Source organism: Pimephales promelas, chromosome 11, assembly GCF_988280905.1.
Source record: "Pimephales promelas chromosome 11, fPimPro1.hap1.1, whole genome shotgun sequence".
NCBI lineage: Eukaryota > Metazoa > Chordata > Actinopteri > Cypriniformes > Leuciscidae > Pimephales > Pimephales promelas.
In genome coordinates, this window is record NC_142779.1 from 13305403 (window position 1) to 13330174 (window position 24772).

At 37.2% G+C, this 24772-nt stretch overlaps 4 protein-coding genes across 4 annotated transcripts; 3 read left to right on the top strand and 1 right to left on the bottom strand.

Moving 5' to 3' along the window:
- Positions 1-1286: 1286 nt before the first annotated feature.
- On the top strand, positions 1287-3858 carry msx3 (muscle segment homeobox 3). Its single transcript, XM_039672896.2, has 2 exons — positions 1287-1806; positions 2213-3858. Exons 1-2 carry the CDS (start codon positions 1398-1400, stop codon positions 2626-2628), a joined length of 825 nt encoding a protein of 274 aa, XP_039528830.1. The 5' UTR covers positions 1287-1397; the 3' UTR covers positions 2629-3858.
- Positions 3859-4691: 833 nt separating this feature from the next.
- Positions 4692-7049, bottom strand: znf511 (zinc finger protein 511). Its single transcript, XM_039672893.2, has 6 exons — positions 6780-7049; positions 6513-6586; positions 5951-6152; positions 5274-5398; positions 4935-5114; positions 4692-4827 (listed from the first exon to the last, which is right to left on the bottom strand). Exons 1-6 carry the CDS (start codon positions 6975-6977, stop codon positions 4761-4763), a joined length of 846 nt encoding a protein of 281 aa, XP_039528827.2. The 5' UTR covers positions 6978-7049; the 3' UTR covers positions 4692-4760.
- A 766-nt stretch (positions 7050-7815) lies between these two features.
- On the top strand, positions 7816-15568 carry adam8a (ADAM metallopeptidase domain 8a). The gene is made up of 25 exons (XM_039672943.2): positions 7816-8490; positions 8613-8725; positions 8819-8892; positions 8990-9068; positions 9168-9244; positions 9489-9672; positions 9833-9898; positions 9982-10050; positions 10174-10343; positions 10726-10807; positions 10914-11047; positions 11157-11334; positions 11719-11808; positions 11910-12105; positions 12258-12324; positions 12421-12589; positions 12689-12766; positions 13005-13089; positions 13197-13311; positions 13424-13607; positions 13735-13770; positions 13908-13964; positions 14369-14458; positions 14566-14640; positions 14777-15568. The coding sequence occupies exons 1-25, from the start codon at positions 8439-8441 to the stop codon at positions 14819-14821; spliced, it is 2565 nt and encodes an 854-aa protein (XP_039528877.2). The 5' UTR covers positions 7816-8438; the 3' UTR covers positions 14822-15568.
- Positions 15569-15609: 41 nt separating this feature from the next.
- spef1 (sperm flagellar and cilia associated 1) lies at positions 15610-24148 on the top strand. Its single transcript, XM_039672894.2, has 7 exons — positions 15610-15862; positions 16026-16137; positions 18420-18570; positions 18675-18717; positions 21257-21329; positions 21437-21533; positions 23430-24148. The coding sequence occupies exons 1-7, from the start codon at positions 15748-15750 to the stop codon at positions 23508-23510; spliced, it is 672 nt and encodes a 223-aa protein (XP_039528828.2). The 5' UTR covers positions 15610-15747; the 3' UTR covers positions 23511-24148.
- Positions 24149-24772: the final 624 nt, after the last annotated feature.

Genomic DNA, 24772 nt, shown 5'->3' on the forward strand with positions numbered 1-24772 from the left:
AACTCAACGTCCTGGAAGAAATATGCTTTTTCAGGTCTTGAAACTCATCAAATGAATGTCATGATTCACAAGCTTGCAAGCTAGGCTACTAATAATAAAACCAAACAAATAGGCCCATATTTAACAAAAATATATAATTACAAGTCGCTTATTTAAATTGGGTAGTTAATTTAACTTGTTGGCAAAAATGTCTAAATCCGTTTTGCAAAGTATGGTTGACCTAAACTTTACTGGGCTAGCTCCAGAAAGTTCATTCTTTCGCAGAAATCTGCAAAGTCAACAAGCTCCGATAATAAAAATGATCAAGTCTAAACCTTCTAAAAGTAGACATTTAGTGAGGCAACAGTTAACTGAGTGGTGCGCGCTGTCTGTGGGAACTGATTGCCCTCTGGCTATTGCCTTGACATTAAACTCTTCGAGGACAATTGGTTAAGTGGAGTTAACTGTTGCATATTCTCCCTGAGGTAGCTTCCTTTTTGATCTTGCCGAGACTGGCGCCTTCCAAAACAGGGCTTGTCTGCGTTATGAAATGCTTTGACTTACGGTGAGGGGTTGCCAGTTGCGCCTCAATGGAGGCTTTCTGCACTCTTAAAGGGCCAAGACAAGCTTTAAATTGCTGTAATGCAGCGTGACAAAATCATCCTCAATTCAGTCACATCATTTTGTCCTGCCATTTTGTCTTTATGGATAGGCTAAACGTTTTTTTTTTCTCCACTGAACACATAGCCTAGTTATATTTTTTAGGTAAAACAGACTCGATGCGATTTACAATTTGAAAAGCAACTTTAAATAAATAAATAAATAGGCAACCACAAATTAAAAGAAATACTACCACAAGCCTTATCTTAGGACGTTGAATAAAAAAACTCAAAATAGATCACATGTGGAAATATAAATATTTTTCCGCTATCTCCACTATCCAGCGTTTTTATATCTCCCAGAAACTGTGGATGAAGAGGCCAAGGAAGTTTGTTTCGCTGTATGTTTTCAATAAGAGTTCAGTTAATGAGTACGGAGGCCCGCTATACAGACATCCCCTCTGGTTAATTGCAACAAAACTTCTCAAATGGCTCCTTGCCTCCAAGACTGGAGCCCCCAGAGCAATCAATAAACCACCTCGGCAAGACAAGTATGATTAACCATGCAACATTTCTTTCAAAATCATTGTGACGTCTCAAAGAAACTTGTTTGACCAATCAGGACGAGAAAGCGGAAAGTCATGTGGGTGAAATGTCAAGCCGATTGGAGGGCGGCAGGGAAAAAAAGAGAACTTTTGGAAGTTTATAGCTGCGAGTGCGCTATAGGAGAGGGAGGAAGGCGTCGCAAAAGCGCGACGGCAGAAGGAAAAGGCACTGGGGAACGAGTACAATTCAGGACGACTCACATATTCTTATTGTATGGCCCCCCTATCATCCATGATGAATTCTTTTCAAGGGCCACTCTCCCAAGAAGGAAAACTACAGGAACGCAAAAGTGCGGACAAAGAGGAGTCTCAAAACAACGATAAAGCGACTGTCAAAGGATGTAAAGGCAAGGCGCAGAGTCTCCCGTTCAGTGTGGAATCTTTAATATCAGACAGAACAAGCACACGGACTTTATACACGTCATCTGAATCTGGTATTTTATCTCCGACATCCAGTGCAGATGAGCGGCTGAGGCTCTCGCCCATGGCTCTTTACGCAGACAGAAAGATCCCAATGGAGAGCGTCTCCAACCTATCCGACTGCAAGAGAGGAGATATGGAAGAACTAAATGACAAGGGACAGTCCGGCTGGTTTCAGACATCCACGTACGCTTCTCCGCCAAGTGAGTTTTTCAGTGAGGGGGCATGGCAATTATAAACATGAATTTCTACAATAAAGTTTATTTAGATTTGCAATGGCTTTTTGTATGAAAATAAAACGATTGTTGTGAGATGTGTTGAGGAAGGTCTTGATGTCATCCAAACGTAGAATTTAATTTAGCCTGCATGCGTTGCAAAAACGCATTCCTTATTAAGACAAATTTGTGGATGTATTTGATTAAAAAATAGGCCTATATCAATTTAATAGGCATTTCAAGCAAGCTAGCTAAATTTCGCGTAGCCCGCTACTTCTGATAATGCTGAAAATAAACGCAAAGCATAAGTGGAAAAAGCAGGATCATTGTTATCAAAGCAACGCATTATAATTATTCTCATTGTAATGTTTAATGTTTTGTTGTTTGTTCCCAGGGCACTCAAGTCCACCTCCGTGTACCCTCAGAAAACATAAGAACAACCGAAAACCGCGGACACCGTTTACCACCTCGCAACTGCTCGCTTTGGAGAGAAAATTTCGTCAAAAACAGTATCTTTCTATTGCAGAGAGAGCGGAATTTTCCAATTCACTCAACCTCACAGAGACTCAAGTTAAAATCTGGTTTCAAAACAGACGGGCGAAGGCAAAAAGGCTTCAAGAAGCCGAACTAGAGAAACTGAAACTTGCAACCAAGCCATTACTACCTGCGTTCGCCTTTCCGTTCCCACTCGGAACACACGTTGGTTCTCCACCCCTCTACGGACCGTCCAGTTCCTTTGCTAGACCTGCGTTACCAGTCCCGGGACTTTTCGGTGGGCCAGTGACCTACGGAATGTACTATTTGTCTTAACCGACTGAAGAACGTCCTTCAGTTCACCGTCTGCTGCGGTTCTGTCAGTCAAATGACGAGTGAAATAGCAAATATGTTTTCTTTAAAGAACTTCAGCAAATATACCAATTTAAAAGAATTTATTCTTGTGAAATACAGTTTATTCCAAAAGTGAGAGTCCCCAAATTGGCTTTAAAAGTGCAATGAATCTTCTTCCCCTGAATAGGCCTACAGAAGACGTTGTCGTGTATTGACAGCAGACGTCACGGTGTGTCTGATTGTAGTCTCAGAGGAAACAATTTCCAAGAGATTATTTCTACTGAGGGCACAGCCGATTTGGCAAGTGCCACTTGATCAGCATCACTTGTTGATGGGCGATGCGCGAGAAAACACTGCGATCAGAGATTTGAAGTGTGGTTTCCGCCAGATCCAAAGCTCTTATTAAAGAAATCCCCTTATAATTCGTTTTTATTTTTTTTTTTATTTTTTTTTATTTCTAACTTAAAGAGCTTGTTGCGATTGATAGCAGAAACGCCTATGCTAAAAGAAGTAATAATTAAAAATGTCTTTTGACATGTCTTTTGACATAAAAATGTCATAAATGACATTACCCATTACCAAGCCTATTCCTGCAGACAAATTATTTGGTCTAAACGGATTGTCAATTTGAGCCCACTTTTTTAATGAATACATGTGTTTTCACGCAAACCAAATATTTTGTAGCATATTACAAAGATTGTAGGCTACCAAGATAGCTACAAATTTACGAAATCTGTCAATAGTTCCGCTACACTTCTTTGTTTCCCCCCCATTAATTTGACTGACTACTCGGTTTTATGTTCACATGCTTGTTATTCTGTTGGTCTTTATTGAAGAGAAATGCGGAGACAAACACAGAATCGTCCATTATGCCATCATTTTACTGAACTTTTCCTACCAAACGTTTTTACATGCCGTTAGATACAGAGTATTTTGGCCTGTTTATTGATTTTTCGCCAGTTTAGGCATAATCCCTTCAGTAGACTACATGTATGCTAGTTTGCTAGGTGGTAAGATTAATGTCTAGATTTTTATTATTGTAAATACGCGTATATTACCGATTTTGCATTGCCCTTTTGAAGAAAATACAAATAGAATTGCTGATATTTATACAGTATTTACATTTATCTTCTGTAAATTATTGTATATTTTATATGTATATACAAATTAGAAAAAATAATCTTTTGAATAAAAAATAAATCTTCACAGAGACTGATGTGTACAATGTCATTATTTTTTTTTTTTACAAAATACAAACTTCAAACTAATCCTCCTGGAGTTCTTTTTCTTTTCTCTCTCTTACGTTTCCTAAACCTAAATAAAAAGCGCTAGACTGAGTAATTCACTGAGGTTTGTTAGCTGTTAAACTGCGCATTGTTCCATGTATTAAATTGTTTAATGATGGATGATTACTGACATTTAATTTAAAAATAGGCCTAAGCGCTAAATGGGAAGCACGACATTTCGCAGAGACACCAATATGCTTCGTGTCTCTGCGAAATATATACTAGGCCTATTTATTTATTTATTTTTAAGAAACAAAACAAGATAAATAAAACAGTAGGCTATTTAAGTAAAAGGACCAAACACTTAACGCCGAACTCTCGCGACCAAAATGAAAAACGAAAATGATCAAAATGAACAAAAAAAAAGAGCCAGGCTACATTCCAAATGCTAGTCCTTCAGATAACCTTTTTATAGTGCTACAAAATCCAAATCCCCGTCAAACCCATTCGAGAACACACATTCCTTCCATTGCATCTAAAGTTTGTAACAGGTCTTATGAGTTCCACGTATTTGTGTCTGAAGTGTCAAGCTAGAGAGCAAATCAATGTGCCATTCGTTGAAAGCATCTTTAGATCTCTCGAAGCACATAGCCTACACTTAATAGAATAGCCTACATACAACATGTATTTTAATTAATCAATATATGTGAAAATATTTTAAGATATTCCGCTTGACATTTGACTTAAATGTCTTATTACAACTGCCTAAGTTTTAGATCTGATTAATAATTTCAAAGAAAGAAGACACCTTTTTAAAGATTGCTTTGACAAGTTTTATTACAAAAATGCTGCTCTCAACAATTGTTTGCATTGAATAAAAGCTTTCGCCTACTTCTTCCTTCTTCCTCTAAAGCCTCTGACTGAGCCTTGACCGAAGCAAATGGATGATGGAACTCTGGAGGAAAGATAATAATCAACACAGATAGTTCAGATCACTGAGTCTACAGGGTAATGAAACTTAACCAAGTAATTATATGAATCCGTGACCATGAATCCACTCACTTGTATGAATATTGTGGCTTTAGATTAGCTGCATGCATTGGTCTGCTTTCTGCAGTCTTAAGGCTTTCTGGATCTGGGGTCAGAGAGAAGTCCATGGACTCAAAGCTCTCTTGTATTGTTGCTGTTTCAGAAACCTCCATATGTGCATCCTTCTGTTGCAGAGTCTTTTTTTCTCGTATTCTGTTGATTTGCATATTAAGTTTAAAAAATACATTTTAAAATGATTTTAAAAAGTAATTGTATGAGGCACTGAAATGACTGAGGTGACTGGATAGAGTGCAAAAGTAGAATATATATTCTAAAATTGTCCACAATTTACAATCAATATTAATTTCAAACCTTCCGCTCTTCTTTGATTTGTCAAATCTGAAGTCTGCTGGATAGCTATGTGTTGTGATAAGATGATCTTTCCTTTCTTTGGTTGTTTTGAATTTCAATCCACATCCATCAACCAAGCACTCATACTGAAAAGCAATATGAACAGAACACAATCAGCAAAGCTGTATGATATTTGTTTGTTCAAAAAGAGTGTGTATGGGGAGGAGGAAAAGTGTACTAATATTTTCTTTCACAAATGTTATTTCTTGTCCCTTTAAAATCGGTTTCAAGTCAATGAAACAGCATTGACTCTAATGTAAACTGCTGTTGAAACCAGTAGGTGGCAGCATTTCATAAACATTTTAATTAACGGTTACCGCCGGTTCTTTTCCGTATTCTTAAAAATGTATTTGTAGATAGTATGCGCTAAAAAAATGTATCTTCCAATTAATTTTTACAGTAGATTTTCTTTGGTAGGTAGGCTATAGCCTACACCCAAATAATTCATGCAAGATTGCCATTGACACTCCAATTCTCATCAACTTCATCAAAGTGGTAAATAAAACTATATCTAGCATGCATATTGTCTGACACATGCCACTAAAAACATGTTATGAAAGACATAACAGCACTTCATTTATACAACAACATGTATCACTCAGTACAGTCCTATATGACCTATCTGGTGGTACTTTTACCATGCATTGTTTCTCCGCCATGACCTGGAAGAGAGAGTCATGCCACTCCAAGATGTGTATCTCCAGCAGTCGGTTTGATGGAAACGAGCGCTTGCAGTTGGAACATACATTTCGATGCAATGAATTGTAGTGGTGTTCATACCCTTCCAATGTGTCAAATAACTGTTTGCATCCAGCTATGTGACATCTAAACTCAGAGACACTGGGAAGAGGTTTGAGATAATAGTGATACATTTATCAATGCAAGACGGTGTTCCTACCTAATGAGATACATTGACATCACTTAATGATAGTACTAATAACTACACTTATAATATTAATAGTAATCTAGCGAGTCACAATGACAATCAGCAACAGAGAAAGAATCACATCCAATTGAACTAGAATAATATACAAGGACATTCTAAGAGCTGAAGAGACACATGATAATTATTTAATAGCTTTAACAATTATGATGCATAACAATTATGATCTCAATAAGATCTACCAATTATTATGATTATTAAGGATGTGTTAAGTAATTTGAATAACTACAAATCAATGGTGAAGCGACATTACTCACGTTGGAGGTTGTTCATCATATTCAATTGCCGTCACGACATCTCGTAGGTACATGTGCCTGTGTATGTCGCCATCCTGATGAAGAAACATAGGGATATTGATCATGTTGGTAAATATCATTGCCATGTGGTCATGTAGCTCCTACTTTGACACTCTTATGTTAAGTAAGATATTGAAAGAAAAGCAAGCCATTGTTGATATATTGGCATGCTTATGGATTGATAAAAGGAAAAGCAAAATTCTTGTCGACCAAATCGAATCTACCAACCTCAAAAAAATCATCTTCTACAGCAATTCGAACTCGTTGAGGTCTGAATCCAAAAGGTGAAACAGCAGTTTCATCCCTTCTTTCTTCTTGTTGTAAATCAAGACACGCGTATTTTCTATATTCAATCACCGGTATCTTATCTGCAAGAATTGTTGGTGTTACAGACCCCAACAGTTCAATTAATTCGGGTTGCAGCATTATGTCAACATACTCCGCGTATACGCCGCCATGCGATTCCGTGTCATCGTCGCCCTTTCAAAATAAAAGCCTGTTGATGACGCAGATTTCATGAGAAACTTGTCATTTTTATTTTGATGCCAAACCCTTGCAATCGAATAGAAAAAAGTCTGACTTATAGTCTGATAGTCTGTATATAGTCAAGTACTGATAAACAATACCTGCTGTAAACCTAAGCAGAAAAAAAAGCTAAGAAAAACTGCACCTGCAGAAAATAACCACAAGATGTCAGTAGAGTCATTCTTGTAATGCTGTTCATCCATCATTTTCCAAACGGCTTGTCCAATAAGATTGCTGAGAGATGCTGCTGTGCTGGATGCTCCCATCATATATTAGATAAAATTTTACTGGCAACATAATAACAATTTGAAATTATATTTGTTGTTTTTCTTATAGCACATGTGATGCATTTCAACTATTCATGTCCTTGGCCAAGTGTTTGTATGATTATAAAAAGAAAACACGTTTTTTAAGTGTCCTTGACTTTTTTTCAAAAAGTGACCTTGAATTTCACTTTCTGTCCCAACTATAGACTTCTGCAATATCCTCTGCATATTACAATATCGTTATTTTGTAATAACGAACATAGCCTATCCATGACATCATCCTTCAGGAGATGACACAATCTCATCTCAGCACATTTTATTTAGGCTAATTAATGGCTATGCTCTTCCTAAGTTTGTAATTTAATCTGAATATCAGCATTTTAATATTTAGTCAGTGGAAACAGTTAATTGATCTTATTATGTCTCTGAATAACAGTGAAACATTGTACTACCTTGAATATCGTATTTTTTTTTATCATAGTCTAGGCCTACTTGATATTGAGGAATTTGTGGACACATTAAGATTTCTAGATATGTGGAGTAGAAAATATTGCTTTTATTTTGGAATGAAAAGATCAAATTAGACCCCGGGTAAACCCCAGAATTGGCACAGAAACCATTGAGAAACATAATTTTACATAGAATAATATTTTATATTAATGACACTTAAAGTGTAGCCTATTAATAAGCAAAACATCAAAAGTAATACATTAGTATGTTTCATTCTTCACGTAATAAACACTTAACACTTGATAAACTTAATATTCATCAATGATTTGACTGCACTGACACTATTGGATGAGAACTTAAGTTAACTGAGCTGGACGATAACACTATTTTCTGCTGCGTTCGGCTGAATAATGACAATTTTCTATGAGAGCTGCAACCGAACTGTATTCTATTTATATTTTGTTTCTCGCAAATACTTACACGTACATTTACTGGGCCGTGACTCATTAGTGAGTGAGTTTACTGTTACCGGATAAGGAGGTCATATTGTTTATGCAAATCTAACTGAGGCGGAGCATTAACTTTAAGTATGAGTTCCCACAGCAGCCCACCACGAGTCCCCGAGCAAGTCCACAGGACGTGAACCATGCGATACACTGGAATATGTATATCACTGCTTTCTTTTGTTTACACATGGGGTGAGCGCACAGCATTATGAGGATTATTTTACAACGCGAATCATGTCACATCGCGTGATGTGTTTTGAATTTACCGATTATATTACATATACTGATGCTTTGTTTGTTGACTGTTGCTTTAGAGAATCTTGAGGCTGCGAATCCAACTTTACCTCATGTGATGCGCTATGATGTGGTGCAACTCCGACCTCGGGCACTGGAAGAGCGAGTTAGAAGGAGCGCCTCCTCTATCAAGGTTCGCTCTTTTCCACACTATTATCTGAAATATCACTGACATCTCTTGGGATGTTTGACTTTTATTCATGCATGCTTGCTTTCACCTCTTCAGAGATATCCTGAACAACTTGAATATGATTTGGCTGTAGATGGGAGGAACTTAACGATATCTTTGCAACGAAATAGGTGAGAATGTGACAATATTATAACAGCCAATGCTCTAAACAACATGCAGAGGTCTTGTATTCACACGCAGCCTAAATAAGCCTAATTTTTTTCACAGGGAGCTTTTAGGAAAACATTACACCATGTCACATTATACCGAAGATGGAATTTCAGAGACAAAGTCTTCAGACAATATTGTATGTTCAAAAATTAAAACATCTCAATTCTGTCTGACATAGCTAGTATGCGAAAATTGCTGCTTAAAATTACATAGTATTCTGTTTTTTTCACTTCAGGATCACTGCTACTATCAGGGACACATCCAGGATCTTGAAGACTCTTCAGTCAGTGTTGGACTTTGCTCTGGAATGGAGTAAGTATAATGTTAATTTTAAAGGTGACTGAATTTTAAAAACCTTGAAATATATTTTATTATTTAAAAAATAAATTTCGCAGTTACATTTTTTTTTTGGGGGGGGGGGGGGGGATTTTGCCTGTAATAAGTTGCTTTTGATAACATTGTCTAGTGTAAATGACTACATTTGTACTATATATACAATTTCAACACATAATACATTTCGCCCTCTTTGAAATATTGTATCTTCTTTATTTTGTAGAGGGTTTCTGAGGGTGAACAATCAAGTTTACTTGATTGAGCCCCTAGAACAGTCTTTGGAAGGGGACCATGCTATTTACAAGCAAGAGCATTTAAGGACCAAGCAAGGGGCCTTTGGATACATTAATGACACAGTCTATAACTTTGGCCCTAAGTCTAGTGGGCTGCATAAAGACAAATATATGGTATGATATAATGATGATATAATGATCTCTTGTTGAAGTCTGATTAATATTGGACTAGTTCCTTATTTCATTACTATGCTGAATGTTTAATTTCTTGTCTATTTATAATGCATTTACCATTAAAAGTTTTATGACGATGACTTTTTCAACTGTCCTTCAGGAAAAAAAAGCCCCCAGTGGAGGACAGCGGATCATTGAGATGGTTTTGGTCGTTGATCATACGGAGGTATGAATGTGGTTTAAAGGAAGAAATATCTTGATTACTAATGTGTTGTGTTCATATTGTTAAAATATCTGCATTTTCTTCAGTACAAGAAGTTTGGGAGTTTTAAGAAAATTGAAGCAAGAATGATGTTGGTTGCAAATCACGTAGACAAGGTATCAAAAAGCTTTGGTTTATTATTAAAATGATTAATTATTAAATAATTTAATAATAGGATTTGCATGGAATGGTTTTTAAAGTAATACTTATTGAATAAATACAACTTTTTTCACTTTCAGCTTTACCGACCATTAAACATACGTGTCATGTTGGTCGGACTTGAAGTTTGGTCTCAAAGAGACTTGATTGATGTCAGCAATGTACCAAATCTTACTTTGGAACGTTTTTTACAATGGCGTCAGGATAGCCTGCTCAAAAGAAAGAAGCATGACAATGCCCATTTTATTACGTGAGTCACTGACTGCTCATCTTAATCAGTTTCTGTGCTGAGAATGCTACATTTGTACTCAATGTTCCCTTTAAAATGTGTCTCGCCACAAGCTTTTATGCATCTATTTTTATTCAGTAATAGAAAATAATATTTTAAACAAGCACCTTGATGAATGCCTGTTTGGGCCGATATGTGTTGGTGTTTTTTTAATATCTACCCCTGCCCTGAAAATAATGCCTTTTTAAAAGATCAAATCTATGTGAGAGCCTGGATATTTGATCTATTTTATGCGTTAGGATCCATATACAATTATCAAAATTTATTTTTAGAAATTTTATTTGTGGATTATTGAAACAAAAAATACATAATATAATGACTTAAATTCTCTTTTTTTATTCAGTGCTGTAGATTTTGTTGGATCAACGGTTGGGTTGGCTACAATGCATGCTATGTGCTCTCCATCCTCCGGTGCTGTGAATCAGGTATATTTTGAGAACATTTGTATATTAAGTATTTTAAAAAGTGCTACATTTCTAATGTTCTAAAGTTGTGGTAAATAAAATAAGATGGTTTTTTTTCTTTGCAAAGGACTATAATAACAATTGGATTGCAGTGGCTTCTACTGTTGCACATGAAATGGGACATAATCTGGGTATGTCACATGATGATCGAAACTGTGGATGCTCCTCTAACAATGGCTGTATTATGGGAGATACCATTGGGTGAGGCTAATTGTAAATGTATACATTTATACAATGCCAGAAGATATAAGCAACTGCAGTTTAACTCTTCCTCTCTGAACCTTAATTTTCTCTCATTTTCTTCCAACAGGTATATTTACCCTGATTCCTTCAGTACTTGCAGTCAATCATCCTTGAGGACATTTTTGCAGAACTATGACAGCCGCTGTCTGCTAGACGTGCCGAGTGAAGGCGAACTATATGGAGGCCCAGTGTGTGGAAATGCTTTTGTTGAAAAAGGCGAAGAATGTGACTGCGGAACTGTTGAGGTTTGACATCTTGGTTTTGAAATTTGCTAGATGAGTCAACTGCGTTTCTCAGTTACAGCACAACATTACTAAAATAGAAGTGTGTATTTGAGTAGCCTATAATTCACTATGTTCAAAAGTTTGAGGTTGGTAATTTTTTTTAAACATTTTTGACATTTTTAAATGTTTTAGTAAATGGAAAAAACACAGTAATAGTGTGAAATATTATTACAGTTTAAAATAAAGGTTTTCTATTTGTGATGGCAAAGCTGATTTTTCAGCATCATTACTCCAGTCTTCAGTGTCACATAATCCGTCAGAAATCATTATAATATGCTGATTTGCTGCTCAAGAAACATTTCTTATTTTCATCAATGTTCCTGCTGTTTTATCAATGATTTTTAGGAATGCAACAATCCCTGCTGCAATGCCTCCACCTGTCGACTGACCGAAGGTGCCCATTGTGCACATGGAGAGTGCTGCCACAATTGCCAGGTATCAGAAAAGCCGCCCACCAGGCTCCAAAAGAAGACAACTGAAAATACATGTGAAATTAGATTGTTGCTTTCATTTTTGTCATTCATTCTCCCCTCTAGCTGAAACATTTAGGTAGCCTGTGCAGAAAGAGTGCTCACGACTGTGATTTGGAGGAGTACTGTACAGGAGAGTCGGTCTTCTGTCCTGAAGATGAGTATAAGATGAATGGACTCCCCTGCAATCATAATCAGGGCTACTGTTACAATGGACAATGCCCAACAAAAAGGGAACACTGCAAGATGCTGTGGGGATCAGGTACTAGTCTCACTGGGCGATGCTTTTTATGCATTTACAAAAACTTTACCATAAAAGTCTTACAACAACTTATATTATACAACTTTTATATGGAAATTGATAAATAATTAATCAAATTAATTAATAAAAATCAATATCTTGTATATGTTTAGATGCTGAGGTGGATGCTGACACTTGCTTTCACCGTAATGTAATTGATGGAATCACCAAGAGCATTGAGTAAGCGCAACTTAACTCTTCTTTGATGGATAAAGGCTAAAAATAGTATTTTGGTCATTGCTTTTTAATGACACAATGGTATTCTAAATCCTATAGGCACAGTAAATGTGGGAAAATATACTGTTATGGGGGAAATGAATTCCCCATAACCTTGAAAAAATCAGTATTAACTTTACCATCAAAAACCTGCTACATGGCTGTGGATCCCTCGCCCACAGAAGACTTAGGGATGGTTCCAGCAGGCACCAAATGTGGCACTAATAAGGCAAGTAAATAATGTCCAGTATATTGCCTTACACAGAATACAAAGTGTTCAAAACCTTCAGTTATTATTTTTTTTTTTTTAATGTTTTCCAATCAACAGGTGTGTTACGCCAGCCTGTGTCAAGACATTAGTATATACGGCACTGAGAACTGCTCTGATAAATGCAACAATCATGGGGTGTGTGATTTTCTTTTTCAGTTTTATATTATTTTAAATATATTTTGAGAAGAAAGGCATTAATACAATGTAATGCTGTGATACCATGCCATATCGCTCAAATGTGCTAAAAGTTGGAAGAATATTTTAATATATATATATATATATATATATATATTCCCTTTCTTATTTGCTTTATAGACAGATCTTTTTCAAAGCATAAACACATGTAAACATGTTACTGACTTATATTTTAAAGGTGTGTAACCATGAGAGGAAGTGTCACTGCGATCCAGGCTGGGCACCACCCTATTGTGATGTCCAACTCTCAGAACTTTCAAAACGTAAACCAATTACATCCTTATCATAACTGTACAACACTTCACGTAATTCAATTGTTGTCCATGCAATACTAACTCTGCAATTTAAAATGTGTGATTTTGATTTACAGAAAGAAAAGTTGTGATAATTGGTGTGTCTGCATCTGTAGTCGTCCTTGGACTGATCATTATTATTGGAGCACTGGTGTGTTACAGGAACAAAATAACAGAATTTAGAAAGAAAAGGTAGGATATGTTACCTAACTGTCAATAATGCACTTTCAATGTCTGTTATCATTTCAGTAAAAATATTATACTATTAAAGAAGGACATTCTATTTTAAATGATCTTCTAAAAGGTCTTTGAAGGACATCCACACTTCCTCAGGACAGTGCAATCCAGCATTCCTACCAGGAAGTGCAAAGAACAGCCCCAGATGTGTAAAACCACGTATCAGTCAACCAACTTTCCTTGACTCATCCACTACTCTGGCCTGCAAACCTCTCTATTCTCCGGCGACACCCTGGAGACCAGCACCATTGGTAAAATCATTCATTTAGAACTGAGACAAGCTGTTCAATTTGTGCTTCACATTAAAAGTGCATTTTAGGATGAAGGAACTTCTGAATACATACTGAATTCCAATCACTTATTTCTCACTATTCACAGCCTCCAAATGATTTACCACAAACTAGGAAAGAACAGGTAGTTAATCTTATCAAAAAATACTGTGTAATTATATTAATCTATTCGTTATTAAAACTGTTTAAAAATATATATATACAGTATATATATATATATATATATATATATATATATAATATATGTCCATATTCAATTAGATTGTGAAACCCTCTCCCCAACCTCCTGGCATTTCCAGAAACATGTATCCAGCTCAGGTGAGTCCTAGAATATCTTGATATACACCAATGGTACAAAGGTTCCTCAAAGAGCCTTTCAGGCTTCTTAAACAAACTGTTATTTTTCATAGTGTGAAAAACATTTTAATAATCTAAAGGATCTTTTTGCTCTTTAAAGAACCTTTTGTGCAATGGAAAGATCCCATGAATGTTAAATGTTGTTTATGGAATCATCAATGCCAATAATAACCTTTAATCTTAAGAGTGTACACTACCATTCAAATGTTTGATGATAGATTTTCCTTTTTCTCAAATGAATACTTTTATAAAAGATTTCTATTTCAAATAAAATATGTTTTTTTTTTTACTTTCTATTCATCAAAGAATCCTTTAATACTGTAAATGCATGCCATTTTCTATGTCATGTCTAAATTTTGTTTCAGGAAAAAACTCCATCTATGTTTCCAACTAAATCACCACCATCTAAACCACTTCCTCCATCAAGACCATTACCGCCACTGGTGTCTAAAACTGTAAGAAGCTATTTTTTCATGACTGATTTTACAGAAAGCATCCAACCCTACCAACATATTGTAAATACCACGCAATAATATTATCCCTTGTTTGTTTGAACTGATAGGTGACTAAGTCAAAACAGCCTCCAGTGCCTCCAGTGAAACCTACTGGGATACAGCCAGTATCCACTCCACCTCAGGTACAATTTTACATTTAGCTGTCCACTTATAAACTATAAAAACATTCTCATTTGTCTCAAAAACTGCTAATTCTTTCAAGCTGCTTGACAGTTGAATAAATGTCAGTGTTTTTAAAGCTTTTTACATTCACCATAGGTAATCCCGAAAGTTGCACTAAAACCTCCTACCAGGCCCAGATGATCTGGAACAGTTTTAGTTACCATGAATCACTGGGAGTTTTAGAAGAAGAAGTCTAAGCTGAACAAAGCTCATTTTTCTTTGTCGTATTGCTCTGATTAACAAGAAGTTAAAGATGGTAAAACCGAATGAAGCATTTGCACTCTAGGAATTGCCTGTGTTACACTTTTGGTACAACTTGTATGTAATTTCTTTCCTTTACTGTACTTTGGATACCTTTGCTGTTTATTTATTTTATATTTTAATTTTAAACATTGTTAAATGCAGCTGTTTACAGTCAGTTCAGTTTCTCCCTGTAAGTCTACATCACATTGCCTCTTAAGTGGGAGAGCAAAGAGTCTTTCAGCATGTTCTTCAAAAAACATTTTATGTTTTTATAGCATGTTCAGCATGAAGAACATACAGTGTGTTCTTTCAAAACACATTTTATCTATCTACCGTAGGCCTACTCTCTTTTTATTTGGCGTCCTGCAAAGAGGCTGCTGCCATTTCTCAAACATAATCCGTCCTTGCTTTAGTGATTATCTTATGTTCAGACTTTGTCTTATTTATAAGTTTCTTACACCTTTTTTGTGTGTGATCTTTAAAGTTTTTGTAATTAATATTGCAATTGTATTAATTTGTTTTTGCCTATTTTTTATTATTTCAACTTGCAATGATCTCAGCTGGACTGATTTTACTTTTTAATGTGAGAATGTACTGTTTTTACATTTGTTTACTATAATAAAGTTTTTCTCATTTCTTTTTTAATCCGTTTTAGTTTATTTCCACATTATTGTGAATCGCTTCTCACGTGTAACGACATGACCTGCTACTGCTCCCTGTATTTTCGTTGCCTAGTAACGATTCAAACAACCATAACAATACGCGTTTCTCTAATAACAGAATAACAGTTTCGGGCTTTAATAACGTAACGCTTGTTTCAAATTATGGATGGGCCTAAACAATTAGACGAAGAAACTTTGCAATACCTCTACGCGTGGATAGACAAGATACCGCTATCCAGAACCAAACGGAATATATCAAGAGATTTTAGCGACGGAGGTATATCCTTCAAGAAACAAATAGCAGCTAGCTAACTATATAACACATACAAAGACTAGATAAGACTAGATAAAAATAATGCAATATTATATATTATCATCTAATTCACTGACATTTACCCAGTTAAATATTGTCTGAGTATTTTAATGGTTTCCATAAGCAGTTATGGCTGCAGAAGTAGTGAAGCATTTCTTCCCTAAGCTGGTGGAGCTGCACAACTACACGCCCGCACATTCCACGCAACAGAAGCTGAGTAACTGGAGCACCCTGAACAGGCATGTATATTTATTTGTTCTCAACGTAGACTGTAATGCAAACAGCGCACTGCTTATCTGACCCCCGCGTGTCGCTTGCCACATTCCTCGGAGGATTGCAGGAATGTGACATTACACCTCAGCAATAACACTAACACTGGCTGGGTCTCCAAACCTAATGAGCTGCCTAACTCGACGGAATACTTGGGCATCATATGTCGATCAGTGTGGGGAATGCAGACAGTAAAAGAAATGACCAACGCGACCCCATAGACTTCAATGGAGAAAAGTGAAGCCAATTAGGCTAGAAGAAGCATTCACTTATTGATTGCCAAGCGCACTGCGCAAGCTCAAACTGAGCTTACGTAGATGTGACGTGAGCAACCTGTCTCATAGTTGTAACTTACTGTCTATAGACTCTATACGGTAATTTCTGTACTGTCCGACAAAGTGTTGCATGTTATGACGCAATCGTTTGCCTATTTTTACAAAAACTGCTTCTACGGTAACGTAAGATACAATGGAGCCTTTTATAAATTGTCATGTTTCTTTAGAAATAAACAATGGACAAATGAGAGTGTTTAAACACCTTAGATGTAAAGTTATTTGCTGTCAAAGTATCGCCAAAATGAATGGGAGTCAATGGAATGCTAACAGCAGGTGAAGGCTTGTTAGCCAATGGCAGCCCCTGGGGGAGACTTCAGTTTTCCGGCTGATGGATTACCCCCTTGTAAATGACTGGAATGATGTAAAAAGAGCAGTTGCCAGTTCCCTTTCAGTTTGGTCACGTTCGACGTAGTCGGACGTACCATGCTGATATTGATAAAACCGAGAATTAAGATGCGAGAATTTGCATCTCCCTTTCCGCCTTGCAGCACTGGTATAAACACGGAAGCGAATGCACACACCATTTGTCTTTCGCTTCGGACTCGGAGCGGTCTTCGAGGGTGTTGGCATAGTAACAGCTTTTGGGTTCTGGGTTGTACATAAGAACGTAGGTCCTGCCAGGCCGGGTGGAGGCAGCAGCGGGCCGCCGGGGCAGGATGTGCCAGATCACCTCCGCCTGCTTCTGGCCGTTGGAGAACTGTTGGGCATGAAAGGTGATGGGTTACGGCCAATCTTGGACCTCTGAGTCTTGAATCGGGCTCTTTACAAGCTTCTGTTCAAGATGCTAACGCAGAAACTAATTTTCGATTGCATCCATTCCATCCCCGAGGTTGGTTTGAAGCGATCAACCTGAAGGACGCATACTTTCATGTCTCCATCCTTCCGTGACACATGCCATTCCTGCGCTTTGCGTTCGAGGGTCGAGCATATCATTACAAAGCCCGACACTTCAGGCTGCCCTGTCGTCCCACGTCTTTACAAAGGTCGCGGAGGCGGCCATTGCTCCCATTAGAGAGCATGGTGTTCGTATCCTCAACTATCTTGATAACTGGCTGATACTAGCTCAGTCTCGGGAGCAGTTGTGCGAGCACAGGATTTTCTGCTCCAGCATATCTGTCAGTTATCATATCTCTCGGTCAACTGGGAAAAGAGCAAACTCGACCCCGTGGAGAGGATCTCTTTTCTCTGTATGGAGCTGGACTCTGTCCACTAGACGGCAAGCCTGTACGTGTCCGGTCACTGCTGAACTGCTTGAATACTGTCAAGAGCAGAACAGTGGTCCAACTGAAACTTTTTCAGAGGCTCCTGGGGCATATGCCAGCCGCAGTAACGACGCTATGAGACCACTTCACCACTGGCTTCACGGCCAAGTCCCGAGATAGTTTCCACAGATGCCTCCAACACCAGCTGGTAGCGGGGGTCTGGGTGGGCCCCCAACTGCATTGGCACATCTTGCTCTGAGACGCTTCAAAATGCCGCTGCTCAAAGCATGAGCAGGTCCATAAGGACAAAACCGTTGCATACATCAACCATCAAGGTGGTCTCCCCTTCCTCGCATGTCGCAACTCGCCCGCCATCTCCTCCTATGGAGTCCGAAGCATCTGAGGTTGCTTTGTGCGCTTCGGGTCAATCGCGCCGCCAACGAACTCTCACAACAGCCTGTGGCCCAGGGAGAGTGGAGACTCCATCTCTGCTCTGCACCTGTGCATGGACAGAATTCAAAGACTCAGGACCTCAAACCAGCTCTTTGTCTGTTATGGAGGCCAGCAGAAGGGAAAGGCTGTCTCCAAGCAGAGATTGGCCCACTGGATAGTGGATGCCATCATCTGGCGTATCAATCCCAAGACACTACCAAGACATTCCTTATGTTTGTGTAGAATTGAACAACATACACCTGCATCATGTTCTCATTTCAGAAAAGTTTTCTCTAAGCTGAACTTTCAAATACCTGAGGACTTGCTGAAGAAAATTGTGGACAGCACAGCAGGCTACATTGAACCAGTCCTTTGCTCTCTAAAAGAAAAGATAGAGGAAAAGAGAGCAGCAAAACAATTGGATAGTACACAGGTGAGTCTGTGTGAATTTTTTAATAGTCCATTATATTTGCATCATTCATTATTCTTTATAATGGTGAGCAGTATTTTAACCCTGTCTCATCTTTTTTTTGATAGGACTTGGAATATTACAGCACAACAAATGGACAGCTGAGACCAGGTAGATACTGTAAAACATGTTGCACAGAAACTGAACTATAAGTAGGTTGGGGGAGGCCCTGGCGAAGACCACCCGGGGCTATGGGACGGGCACATCAATACTGCAGTATCAATATCTATAATCTGTTACCATTTTGTGATCCTATGACCATCCTCTCACTATGTTTTTTCTGGGGTAGGTTGCCAGGACTTTCCCCAACCCTCCCCATTACATGGCTTGGTACTCACACACACACACACACACACGCACAAACACCTACGGGCAATTTGGTATGTTCAAGAAGTTTAAGAAGGTAAAGAAATCTTTAAGAAATTGCACATGTTTTATTTTGTTGATATTTTAGTTTAACTCATTTTAAGTTGTCATTTTTTATTATTTAAATCACAATATTTTTAATCACAAAAAGTATCGAAATCATATCAACTTAAAAAAGTTTGGTATCGCCCATCCCTAGTGACTAGATTTGGGTCTAGGTTTATTAAGATTGTTTTTTATCAAACAGTCACTTCACAAATCAGTATGTTTAAGACATCTGTAAAATGTCCCCAAAAAAAATGTAATTCTGTCATCATTATTTACATCTAAACAATGATTGAAACTCATACATAGAGTAGAACACATTTGGTAAGCATTAAACCTCAAACGTGTGTGATGCACAAGAACCAATAAGGTTTGTTTCAGCGCACACAAAATTATGTTTGTTCAACAAATAAAGTGATTGTGTTTCTTCACTAGGCTTGGATTGAACAACTCGATTTAACTAGTTTTATGACGCATTTATGACCTTTTTGAATCAATGGAGGGACAGAAATCTCTCAGGTTTCATTAAAAATATTTTAATTTGTGTTTTAAGTCATATGGATTTGGAACAGCATGAGGGTGTGTAAATGACAGAATTGTTATTTTTGTGTGAACTATCCCTTTAAGCTCAAGAAGGAAGACGAAACCATGTCTATACCTTTACAGAACATGACTCCCATAAATAAATGTGATGCAATGTGGCATGACCTCAGTCACCCACCTAAATGTGTTAGTGGAAGTCAGTGGCCAGTGTTCCCACCCATATCAACTGTTTGCTGTGAAGGGAGGACATGTGAACTGTAGACTTGTGTTTGCTGTCTGCGCTTTCTATGAATTGTGATGATTATTTCTGATGCTAGTATGAATGTATTCTAATTCCACTGTTTAATTAGCTCATCATTTGTCTAAACAGATAAAATCTGAACCCTTGGAAATGTGTCATCCTTATGTTTTTAGGAACAGGTCAGTGTTCATAGATGAGGTAATTGTCACAATACTCAGTAACTGTAACTAAGATTAGCAAGTTAAGTGTCGCAAGCACTAAGGAGTTTATTTATGCCCTTTTATGTGCAAAGATCTTTTTGAGATGGTCAAGTGTCTGAAGTTTTGTGTGCTCAGGCCTTCTGCTTAGTTCAACCTAAAATGACATTTCTGTCATCATTTACTCACCATCATGTCGTTCCAAACCTTTCTTCTGTGAAACATGAAATAAAATAAGAATACCACTGAAAACCCACATACAATATCTTCCATTGTGTTTCACAGAAATAAAGTCATATATATATTTAATATATATATTAGATAAATATACAGGTGCTCCAGTTTCAAGTTTAGTTTGATGAACAGTTATGGAAACTTATTATTTCCATATGTATGAGGATGGATTGAAAATAGTCAGCTGTGTTTAGAAATAGGCCAAATGCATTGCATGGTCTGTACTCTTAACATAACATGGAGAAGGGCCAGATCAATCCTCTATTTCCCACACCTCATCATCATGGCTTCTTAGTCATGAAAACATCTGGTTTCAGGTCCTACTCCCTCTTTTCTTGATAGAAAAGGTTCTGCGTCCATCAGCTCCATTTACCAGATAGCCCTTATCACTTCCAACAGGCGCAACACACTTGGCTAAAAGCCCTTTTCATCCATAACAAACTCAAGCCAACAGTAGACCATTGAGTCTATTATGAGACCTGAAAGGCTAGATTGTTTCTGATATATCATATTATCGAACCGCAGACCTTTTCTTTTAAGGAAACGGGAGTCCTGTGCTTTTTACTTTTTTTTTTACTGTTTATAAGGTGAAGCACAGCTGGTGTTGATGATTCAAAGCTTAAACCCAAATAAAACTCTACTGCTCCGTTGTTACAGTCTGGTGCCCCGTCAATGTGTCTTTTTGACCTTATTGTGTTTAATGGGTTCAAATGGAGTCTAATTAGTTTAGCCTTCCTGGCTAAGCAATTCTCATGAGCTTTAAAACCCTAAAGTATGGGGTGTACCACTCATCTAGAGGAAATTGATGCAGGGTATCGTGAGGATAAGGTCTCGGTGCCTGAATTTAGCCTGAGGGATCCTGCCAAGACCCAGCACTTGAGTTTTAGGCTGTTTCCTATATTTGTACATCAGAACATGTTTATCATGTTTTTGGTAGTTTCAAAACCAAAAATGTTTAAATTAAATTATTGTTTCTTTTTAATATCACCTTATCCCTTTTCTCTGTTTTCTCACATTTCTACAGTGAATCATATGATGGTTTTTGAGAACACTCCAGCCACCAATCCAACCACTGTGATGAAAACAGGCAAAGTCAGGTATTGAGTGATGAGATTTTGTTTAAATAGAACTTTCTGAGGTCTTCAAAATAGGCCTGTGTAAAAAGATATACATTTATAATGGACTTGTTGTAAATCTTGCCTAGTGCTGCTGCAGCCTTGGGACCAAATGCAGATCCATCTGTCCGTTTACTCTTGGAGAAAAAGGAGCAAGAAATTTTGATTTTACAGGAGACTGTTGAGGTAAGGTTTTGATGTTAAAATAACAACAATAACAAAATCCAACTTGATATGCAGAGATTTCCCATAGAGTAAACACTGTTGATCTCTGGCACTTTCAGCATTGCTTTGTTTGCCTGAGATTAGACATGTTTGCTCAACCAAAGGCATGAATATTAGGGTTTAGCTGCCTGTTTGTCTGCTGACCAAATATGGGGGGAAGGTTTTGGAAACCTGCATCGAAACAGTCATTATATTTGCAATTTCATTTTGTGCGGCTAGTGCAGAAACCACACTCTGCAAATTCAGCAATCATTGAAAATTAAAATCTATTTTCAAAATGCATGTTATTAATTTTATTGTAAATGATTCATCGATTTATACATTTTATTTATTTATTTATTTTAACATCATCATTTTCATATAAAAATTAACATATCTTGGATGTACGTCCCTATACAGAACTAAAAAAAAAATCTATTAATACTTCTGTTTAAACACAGAATGTGCATAATCGATGTGCATAATTCAATTTAAAGGGGTCCTTTTCTGCTTTTTCACATTTTCAACTTAAGTTAGTCTGTATGGAACATTGAGCATAAAAAAGATTTGCCAGGTTACAAAGCTCCACTCCAAAGGGAGATATTTTATTTAACAGAATCCACTTTCCAAGAACTACAGCGAACGATTCGTTTGGACTACAACACGATTTTTACGGATCTTATGAAGTCACAATGTTACTCATTTAAATAATCCCTGCCCACGGAATTCACAAAAAAGGTGCGCGGCCTGGCTGAGCTGCACTAGAGAAGACAGTTCCTAAGGCTGACAAACTTGTAATTAAAATTTCTTTTAAACACTGTTTCTGAGCATTATAACCCCAACTGAGGACAGCTTCTAGAGACTAAGAGAAAATAATGCACTATGCACAAAAGCTTCTCCTGAAATGGAGCAGTTTTCACTTTGTCGGGACAATCAGTTGTTTGTGGATCACAACTTGTATGTTGTCTTACTATTTGTATGTAAGTCTTATTATTTCTTGTTGCGTTTTCTATTAACAGTTCCAATTATAAGTTTTATGTTGGTGCTACGATGTAAACAAAGGGCAAAGCTTTGCCTCAGCTCGCCTACTTGCTGTTATGGTAAGGGCATGACATTTCCGAACGCGTGCTTCTCTGCTACTGTAAGTGTTGCCAACACTCTGGGACACATTTAGTATTTCAGAATAATGTGTTTTTTGCACAATCAAGCATGAAAGCATAGTTCCCCCCAAAAAACAAAATCAAGACATTGTAAAAGGGCATAATAGGACCCCTTTAAATATTTATTTCTTGCATGAGACCTTCAGATATTCTTTAAAATGTTTAAATCTTATGACTTGCAAATCCCAAACCCTATAACTATCAAGTTAGTTTCAGCACCTTTAGCATACAATGCCAGCTGCTGAGAGATGCTTGCGTCGCAAAAGGAAATTTGTCCTTCCTGTGCTGTTCTCCCTGCATTTGGTCAAGGGCTGCAGGTCACATGTACACCGACATGTTTCCTGTCACTGTTGTGGTGAGAGATTGCAAGATTGTTAAACGAGTCACTGTGAGTCACTGTGTGATATTTGTCATCTGACAATAAGTAAGTCAATTTTTAGGTTTTCAGCAAAATATTCAACTGCTTGAAGTTTGATAATTGCAATTGTTTGCGTTTCAATTGAAAGAAAAATAAATTCAATAACTGTCTATCTATCACCTATCAACTTCTGCAATCATTTGATTAGTCATCAAAGTTTATATGGATGGAACTGATTCTACATACATTACCCTTCTGTTTGTTTGTTCTTTTGTGCCATCATTGGCTTGCCTTTGGTTTGCAGATATTTTATCATAAACCAACTGTTGAATATCACCTAAATGTTCTACTTTCCTCCAGATTTTACAGATTAAAGTAAACAGATTGGAGAACCTTGTGCATCTTAAGGACCTACGCATTAAAGACTTGACAAAGCACTAAGTGCAATATAAGGCACACAACTCATAATCACGAAATCTCGTTACATTGCCACCATGAGGAAGTGCATACTACTGTATATGCAAACTCAACACTCCTAGTAAACTTATAAAAAGCTGGTGTGTTGTCCTGTTTCCTAACCTGTAATTGTGAGCACACAGAAACACAGATGGCAATTTCTTCAACTTACATATTGCATTAGCAGCAGCAGTGTCCATCCTCAGCAGTTTATGCTTCTCCATATGAAGGATTCACCAGTATCAGTACACTTTTTATTTTTAGGATTTACGTTGTATTTTGTTCACTATTTTTTCTTTTTTTTTTTTCACTAAATATTTAAGAACAGACCTCCTAAATTGATCGTGATAGTCTTACAACAGTAAATGCAGTGATAGTGGTTTTATGTGGAATTATTGAACATTATATTTAGTATATTATTTTGATGTTATAATTGTGATTTTCCATACTATACCCAGTTTTGTTTTTTTGCTTCCTAAATTTGGTTTTACTGTATTTTGGAATTTTTCTTATCATTTTACATTGTTTGTAAGTCACCTGATTGTATTATTAGTCGTCATGTCGACCGGTCTGCCATGTTTGTGGCTGATGTTAAATGTCGAAAGTAAAGTATTTGTAATGTTGATTATCACATTATTTTACATGCATCTGCTTATCTTGTTTCTGCTTTTTTTTCACCTGTGTTTTGATCAGGAGATTCTGTACTATTTCAGATATTGCTTTTCTACCATATAACAGGGAAAACACAGAAAATTCTGTCAATGGCAGGGAAGCGTTTTCTTATAAATTAAGAAAATGGCTGGGAAAGAGTTAAGCACTTAAGAGTTAAGTTTGATACATAGGCTACAGGTAAACATTGATTCTTAACTTATTATATATGTTTATTATCATATTATTGACAATGCATTTATAAAGTGACATTATAGGCTCTGAAGAAGGCTCGTCAGCATGCCACAGTTGCCCGATACAGGTTTTAGCAGTTATTGATCAACTTCGAACTTCCCACCATGAGTCTGTCCAGTGAGTGCAAAGGTATCAACACATCACATTCTGTTTCCCTGGGGGGCCATCAACAGCTCCCTCTTTTCAACACTGGCTATTTTTTTTTTATCATACAGTTATCATATCATGGGAGACCTGTAATTTGGGTGGTTTCCTTCAACAATGTAGATTTGGCTCCAGCAGAGTTGCAGCCTCTCATCCTCTCTCTGCTCTTTTTGGCTCCAGGGGTGAACAAAATCCTTTTG